At 31.6% G+C, this 9056-nt stretch overlaps 1 protein-coding gene across 1 annotated transcript; it reads right to left on the minus strand.

Annotated features, from left to right (window-relative positions):
- Positions 1-2395: 2395 nt before the first annotated feature.
- On the minus strand, positions 2396-4595 carry LOC107476725 (RING-H2 finger protein ATL65). The gene has a single exon (XM_016096590.3). It carries the CDS (start codon positions 4444-4446, stop codon positions 3163-3165), a length of 1284 nt encoding a protein of 427 aa, XP_015952076.1. The 5' UTR covers positions 4447-4595; the 3' UTR covers positions 2396-3162.
- Positions 4596-9056: the final 4461 nt, after the last annotated feature.

The following is a 9056-nucleotide window of genomic DNA, read 5'->3' on the forward strand; positions in this document are numbered from 1 at the left end:
CGATATTATAAAAAAATGAACCAGTATCTTTTTTATTGTGTGTTTTTTTAGATAAAAATTTTGCCATAATTAAACATCAATTTGATTATTTTTTAAAAAAATTTAAATATATTAGATACACTACTGTTCTAATAATTTTAATTGTTCGTTTTAATTATAAAAATATATATTATATATTAATTAAAATTAACGGTTAAAATTATTAAAATACAAATATTTTAGATATGTTTAAAATTTTTCCTATCTTCTTACCACTTATATTTTTTTGTCTCCATCATCCCTTTTGCATGCCTTGACTTTTTAACCATTGGATAAGTGTGAATTTAAAGCGACATTTTGAAGAAGAATAAAATATATTAAATGTAGAATAAAACCACCGTTGAAGAAAAATGACTTTTGGTAGATAAGGTAGGCAAGTTTAATTAATGCTTTGCTTATATGTTAGCGTATCATTAGGTATACTAAGTCAAACCCATCTTAAAATCTTAACAATAGTGTACACTTAACTAAATTAGGTGACCCCCAATATACAAGTTATTGTTCTTATTTATTTGAATAATATTTTCATCAATATTATAATTGAAGTGTCGCATATGAAAGTGTACCCTTTTGTCAAACATGTGCATTCTTAAGGTTGCAAAATCCTTAATATAGAATTTATATATTTTCAACTCTCAAGTCTCGAATTTTAATAAGTATTTACTATCACAGAATAACTTAGAAATAATGTACTAATAAATAGAAAAATTCAAGAGTTGAACTACCCAAATAAATAAACATATACATAAATAGATGATTGATTAATGAACGAACTTCCAATTAATTCATGTTGTCAAACGTTTTGTTTCACTAAGGGTAGCAATAATTAAAGTAGGATATGATTCAAGCTACACCATAATTCTATTCTTGAGTGTAAATTATTTTTCTAAAACCTCTCTTATCTTAGCGAGTAATATTACATGTACACTAAAATCAATCATTAGTATAAAATATATATTAAAAATGAATTAAACCACACATGTATTTGTAGTTTTATATATAAATATATTAGTGACTGATTTTAGTGTACAAATAGTATTTTTGTATCTTAGCTGCGGGTTTAATCGAAATTCCACCCACACCTAAACCTTTCCACATGACCCTATCCAGTTACATTCGTAAAAAATAAAATAAAATATTTTCAACAAATAAAATATTTAATCCTTTCACATTTTATAAACATTAATAATATAAAAATTACAAAATTATGTCTATATTAGAAATTAAAAATAACATAATCATCATTAAGTCTATCTAAAGTTACAAAATTTTTGTATTATTAGCAGATTGAATGCTTAGTTTGACAACATAAAATACTTGTATATAAAAGAGGGATCTAGTTCGAATCCCATCCACTCATTATATATATGAACATGCTCATCATTATATATTAAAAGTTCAGGTAGATTGGATCAAGTTGGTATAACATCCATAAAAGGTATTTACATATTTAATTAATTTATTAGTGTTATTATTAATATTAATAAACAGTTACAAATCGTTCATATATTGTTAATTATAATAACGATATGTAATATTATTTGGCCAAAAAGATATAATTTTTTAAAAAAGTTGTATATTTGAAAACATTATATTTTTAGCTAAAAAGATATAACTCTTTAAAAATAGTGTATATTTAAAATATAGTATTTATTGACAATAAAAGAGTTACAATAATTTACACAATATTAAAAAGATCTTTTCAATATTTAGAATATTTACTAAAATTCGAACCCAAATACAACATATTAAAAGACATATAGATTATTACTGGAGCAGCTGCGAAATTAGTGTTAGACAGCCCCAATTCTTTCAATGTTTAACTACATGATTGGGTGGCCCAAATTGATGGGCTTGTTAAAGTTCCGAAGAGAATATGGGCCGGATTTGGCTTAAAGAGCTCTGATGTAGTTTACCCATTAATAATTAAATCATGGAAATATGAAAATAGAAGTAAAATTTACGAAAAAAAAATAATCTATTAGTAATATAATAATAAAAGTTTATTAATTACTAATATATTTATGTATAAATATATATAATTTAATTTAATTTTAATGTATATTTATGTTGTAATATATATTTATAATGAGGATTGATATTGTTGATTTTAATAAACACGTAGAATATTAGTATAATAATTGATGGCGGAAATAGCATGGTAGAGACTACGGCCTGAGATGTGGTTTGTCAAAAAAGAGAAAGGAGGTGAATTCATGCACGTAAGTTGAGAAATATAGGCATTGAATAATGAGACATAATAGAAATTGAGGTAGACCATACACAAAAAATCGAGAAGAGGTAACCCTAGGTAGAGTGAGTGACCATGGTAAAATTGCATGGAAAGATTCCCAAGTTGAAAAGCATATAAATGGCATTAATTATGTGATGATGAAAGGGTTCACATTGACACATTAAACGAATCAAAGCAATGTTGCTTGTCAGCATACCCAATGCCATATACAATTAATGCCTTCCGTCTCTGGCCATGACTCATAGTAAGTAATAACTCATAACCCCCCACTATACAAAACTAACCCTAGCTATATAGTCTCTATACTCTATTATCATTTTCCACATGCATTCGGATCTCATAAGTCGGTGCCATAACAAAAAATATTTATATAGTCCTATATTATTATTATGCAAAATTCCAAAACCCACCCTCCTCTCTCACTCACTCTTCATTCTCCAATGAACCAAACACAACCATCTCTTCTCATTTATGACCTTCCTCATTTAAAACTCTCACCTCTCTGATGAGCAGAGAGAGTCACAGAGACAATACTTAACATAATACCTCTCTCTTTCTCTCTCTCTAAAATAAATGCTGTAGCAAAGGGGTGCCATTAATGAGGCTCTACAAATTGCCAGACCAATCTCATTAAATTAAACGCATGCGACCACCCCAACCATTTAATTCCACCATTGACCTGACCCACCGCACCGCCATCCACCACCACCGCTTCAAACTTCAAACCCCTTCCTTCTCTCCGGCGATTCTTCCAATGAACCATCCTTCAATCACCATCTTCCACGTGTCCCCTTTGCACTCAATTCCACCAAAAAATTAATCTTTTCTCCTACCCAGTTCCAAATTTCACCTTTTTTTCTTTTTCTCTTTCATCTTCTGTTGAACCTCTCCGGCGAAAGCAGCGCCTCGGGATCTCCGCATCTCAGCCGGCTCGACGAAAACCCCGCCGCGCCAGCTGCCGAGGTCAATACGGAAGACCTTAAGAACATGGGGCTAGCGATGGACTTACTCCGCCGCGACGAGCTCCCGCCACCGGCGTACCTCATGCTTGACTCCGACAACGGAAAAAACCCTCTTCGCCGGAAAAACGGTGACTTCATCCCTCTGTAGTATCTGAAAGAGAACACCCTCGGCTTCCCAATAGACCCAAACGGCGAAGGTCTCTTGCTCCAGAAACTGCTGCTGCTCCCTCCTCTCCGGTACCGCCACGGGGACGCCGTCGCGGGCTCCATCACCAACATCCTCTCCGACGCCAAGCTCCTTTCGAACCCAAACGAATAAGAACGTTTCAATAGAAAGTCCCTCCCGTTGAACCCCTCCTCGGGAACTTCCACGGTAATCTCCGGCGCCGCCGAAACCGCCGTCGTAGCATGACGATAGTCCTCCGGCGGAGGCGGAGTGTGCTCCGCCGCTATCCGGTGGAAGATGGCATCGTCGTCGAGACTTGGTCGAATCCTGGCGGCGAACATGGGAGTAAACGGCGAGGCGGCGGAGAGAACCCCGGCGCGGCAGAGAGGGCAGTTTGCGTGGGAACGAAGCCAAGCATCGATGCAATCAACATGGAAGGTGTGTGAGCAAAGAGGCAAGGTTCGAACGTAATCATCGTCTTCGAATTCGAAGAGGCAAACGGCGCAGTCGCGGCGTGAAGATGAACGGCGAGAGGAGGTGCTGTTGAGTTCGCCGGCGTATAGGGCGGCGTAAAGGGAGAAAGGGATGGTTTTGATGACGGAGTCGTCGAGGCCGTAAGGCGAGAAGGAGGAGGGTGGGATATGAGGGTCGAAGGGGGAGTCGTAGTAGTAAGGGAGGGAGTCTAGGTCGCCGGAGGAGGAAGGGAGGAAGGAATGAGTGCGGCGGCGACGGCGGAAGCGTCTTATGAGGCGGTGGAGTGGAGGAGTGAGGTGGCGGGCTATGAGACGGGAGTATGTAACGAGGAGGAAGGCGGCGGCGATGACAACAACCATTGCTATGAGGGGAGGGCTGAAGTCCACCGGAGACTTAGAAGGTGACGGTGGCGGCAGCGTTGACTTGGCGAAGGTGGCGGATGGAGATGGAGATGGAGATAGAGATGGTGTTGGAGGCCATATCCAATGATGAGAAGAAGAAGGTGGCATGATGGTGGTTGAATTAGGATGATGAAGGTGATGCATCTGCATGAGACAGAGAGAGAAAAAGAAAAAAGAGAAGAGAAGAGAAGAGAAAGAGAGTGAGTCTCTGACACTGTGCAATTGATAATGCAATGCACAAAACTAAACCGTTGACTGTGGATTTATCTTCTTCTACTTCTCTTTCTAATACAAATCCTTCCTCTTCCTCAATTTCTATTTCAAATTCATTCTTACAAATTAATAATTTTATATAAAAATATTTGTATATGAAATTATCGCATTTAATATATGAAAAAAAATAGTGTAATTATATAGGTTTTTATTTTATCAGTTAAAAAATAAAATATTACTAGTTAATTATCGAGTGAGAAAAAAAAACATTAATTATTTATTGAATTTTGCTTAATAGTATATTAGTCTTGGCAAAACTCTGATTTGATTTAGCAAGCAAAAGATGTCACAAAAGACATTTATTTTAGAGAGAAATGATTGCGTGTGTTAATTTAGCGGTGTTGACTTTTTTGGCAGCACTTAGAAAGGTTTATGTGTGGGTTGACACGTCATGGTTTGCTGAATTTAAGAGTTTAGAATTTAGACCCAACTGCAACTGCGCCTTCACCTTCCATCTTCTGTTCCACGCGCCATCTTTCTGCTTCTGCCATCTTAGGCGCCAAACATTCAAACATTATTATTACTTTCTTACTACTAACATTCTCATTGTATTCTAGTTTCAAGTTATAAATACTCTTTTATTACCTAATATTTGTAATGTTTAGGTTGTATTTTTCCTTTTAGGTTACTTCTATAATAATGCAATTTTAAAACAAACGCTATCGACTCAAATTAGTTATTTCATATAAAGAAGTACTCTCAAGTATTTCAATTAATCTCTATTTATAAATTATTTAATCAAATAAATTTAGATAAAAATTTAAGTGAAGTCGACTTCACGTAAAGTTGATACTTGAGATTAAGAGTCGTTGAATAAAAATTTAGTTAAATTAATCAAATCATCTAACGGTTTTTCGGTATCAACTTCACGTAAAGTCGACTTCATTTGAGTTTTCACCATAAATTTAACTAAATTATTTACTCTCACGTATACTTATTTTATTTTTGCGCTTCTATTGTAAGTTTTTCTGCTAATACTTCGTCTTTTTTTTTCTTTTTCTTTTTTTTCGTTATTTTTCTCTTTCATTATCATCGTTACCAACATTACTTCCTTCTTTTTTAATTGGAATTTTTTCTCCTCATTCATTTTCTTCCTTCTCCTCAATTATTTTCATTATCATCATCGTCGTCTTTTTCTTATACATATCGTCGTTATCGTTATCGTAGAATTTTTCCCATATTGATAACGTTGCCTAATCCAAAATTGATTTGAATGTGTTTTTGTTAATAATTCAGTCATTTTTTTGTGTTGTTTCCAAATTGAGTTTGTGTGTCACAATTATTAAGTAATTTTGGTGCATTTTTTGATTTAATTGAAGTTTGTAACAAAAATTCGATGTAAAATACTAAGACATTTATGTGTTATTGTGAAGAAATTTTGGTGTATTTTTATTCTGATAAATTCTGCATCATTCAAAACTCTTTCTCTTCCTCCTCCTCATCTTTTGCTCTTCTTCTTCTTCTTCTTCTTTTTCCTCATATTCATCATCTTTTTTTTTATTCATCTTTTTTTTCTTGTTTTACATTCTCAATTTTCTCCTTGTTTTACTCTTTTAACGAGAATAAAAACAAAAAAATCAAACAAAAAAAAGAGGAAACACATAATGCTGCAAAAATATTTAAAAGAGTATGAACCTACATTCGTTTAATTAAAAGAAAGAAAGAAAGAAGGAAAAAAAGGAAAAAAATACAGCACCAAAGAAAATATTTTTGCGTGTCTGTAGCAAAATTTTGGTATAAAAACTAAGACATTTATATATTATTATTAAAAAATGTTGATGTATTTATATTCTAATAAGTGCTGTATAATTCAAAACTCTTCCAATTGTTCCTCTTCATCTTTTGCTTCTTCTTCTTCTTCTTCTTTATCATCATCATCATCTTCTTTTTTTTTCTTATTCATCTTTTTTCTTCTTGTTTTACTCTATTAACAAGAATAAAAAAAATCAAACGAAGAAAAAAAAACACATAATGCTACAAAATTACTTGAAAAAGAATGAACCTACATTCATTCAACTAAAAGAAAGAAAGAAATAAAAAAGAAGAAGAAAGAAAATGCAGTATTAAAGAAAGCATTTTTGCATATTTATAAGAAATTTCGATGTATTTTTCTTCTGATAAGTTATGTGTTATTATTAAGAAATTTCGATGTATTTTTCTTTTGATAAGTTATGCATAATTCAAAACTTTTGCTCTTCCTCTTCCTCTTCCTCCTCCTCCTCTTTTACTGCTGCTTCTTCTTCTTCTTTTTCGTCATCATCATCGTATTCTCATTTTTCTTATTCATCTTTTTCTTCTTGTTTTACCTTCTTAATTTTCTCCTTGTTTTACTCTTTTAATAAGAATAAAAACAAAAAATCAAACAAAGGAAAAGAAGAAGAACACACAATGATGCAAAATTATTTGGAAGAGTATGAATCTATATTTATTCAATTAAAAAAATAAAGAAAAAAGAAAGAAAATGCAGTTTTAAAGAAAATATTTTTGTGTATTTGTAGAAAAATTTTAAGGAAAAGTCTAGGGGACCAGCAATTTTATTGTATTTTGGCCAGCATGTAACCAGTAGAGAAATGTGAGCCATCGGATGAAATCTCACACCAATCTCACACCATCAAATCATCATTGATGGCTAATTGATGGCTACCAATCACAAATATTGCTGGCCCCTAGCATTGCTCAAATTTCAATGTAAAAACTAACACATTTAGGTGTTATTATTAAGAAATTTCGATATGTTTTTATTCTGATAAGTTATGCATAATTCAAAATTCTTCCTCTTCTTCTTCCTCCTCCTTATTTTTTGTGGCTGCTTCTTCTTATTCTTTTTCATCATCTTCATCATCATCTTTTTTTTCTTTCTTATTTTACTTTCTTAACAATAATTAAAAAAAATCAAACAAAGAAGAAGAAGAAACATATAATGCTGTAAAATTACTTGGAAGAAGATGAATATACATTCATTCAATTAAAAAAAAGAAAAAAAAGAAAAAAATGCAGCATTCAAGAAAATATTTTTGTGTATTTGTAGCAAAATTTCAGTGTAAAAACTAAAATATTTATGTGTTATTGTTAAGAAATTTCGGTATAGTTTTATTCTGATAAGTTCTGCATAATTCAAAATTCTTCCACTTCCTCTTCCTAATCTTTTGCTGCTTCTTCTTCTTTTTCTTTTTCATCATCATCATCATCATCATCTTTTTTTTTCTTTTTTTTCTTATTTTTATTTTACCTTCTCAAATTTCTTCTTATTTTACTCTCTTAACAATAATTAAAAAAATAAAACAAAGAAGAAGAAAAAACACATAATACTGCAAAATTATTTGAAAAAGGATGAACTTACATTCATTCAACTAAAAGAAGGAAAAATTAAGGAAAAAAAGAAAATAAATGCAGCATTAAAAAAATATTTTTGTGTATTTATAACAAAATTTCAGTGTAAAAACTAAGACATTTATATGTTGTTGTTAATAAATTTTGATGTATTTTTATTCTAATAAGTTTTGCATAATTTAAAACTCTTCATCTTTTTCCTCCTTATCTTTTGCTTCTTCTTATTCCTCTTCTTTTTCATCATCATCGTCATCTTCTTTTTTTCTTATTTATCTTTTCTTTCTTATTTTACTTTCTCAATTTTTTTTGTTTTAGTCTCTTAACAAGAATAAAAATAAAAAATTAAATAAAGAAAAAGAGAAACACATAATACTGCAAAATTACTTAAAAGATAGTAAACCTATATTCATTCAACTAAAAAAAGAAAGAAATAAGAAAAAAGAAGAAAAATGTAGCATTAAAAAAATATTTTTGTGCATTTGTAACAAAATTTCGGTGTAAAACTAAGAAATTTATGTGTTATTATTAAGAAATTACTGTGTATTTTTATTATGATAAGTGTTGCATAATTTAAAACTCTTCATCTTTCTCATATTCTGCTGCTTCTTCTTTTTTTTCATCTTCTTATTTCATTTTGTCATAATTTTTTGGAAAGAAAAATCAACCAAAGAAAAAAATACATAATGTTATAAAATCAACAAAAAAGAGGAAGAGGAAAAAAATGCACCAACACAACAGCAATAAAAAAATGAGAAGAGGATGAAACCCGCGAAGAAGAAGAAAAAAGGACGCGAAGAAAAAGGAGGAGAAACGCAAAGAAGAAGAAAGAGGAAGAGGAACGCGAGGTACAAACCTTGGCGGAAGAACGCGAAGGAGAAGAAACATGAAGAAAAACGGCGTAATTTCAGGCGTGTGTTATAGAAATGGATTTTGTTGAGATAAAGTAGATAAAGTTAATTTATTTGGACTTATTTGTCGAAAAAACTTGTATGTGTAGCAGTAATCGTTGTGAGTGTAAAGGTTCTTTTAATAATATTTTTAAATTACTATTTTTTGTAAGTAAATTGGAATTTAGACAAGGTTTTTTTTTGGACAGGATGTGGACACGATGGAATAATGGATCCAATCCCTTTTTAAAGAAAAATATTTGGGCCTTG

The sequence above is a fragment of the Arachis duranensis genome, chromosome 3 (genome assembly GCF_000817695.3).
Source record: "Arachis duranensis cultivar V14167 chromosome 3, aradu.V14167.gnm2.J7QH, whole genome shotgun sequence".
Lineage (NCBI taxonomy): Eukaryota > Viridiplantae > Streptophyta > Magnoliopsida > Fabales > Fabaceae > Arachis > Arachis duranensis.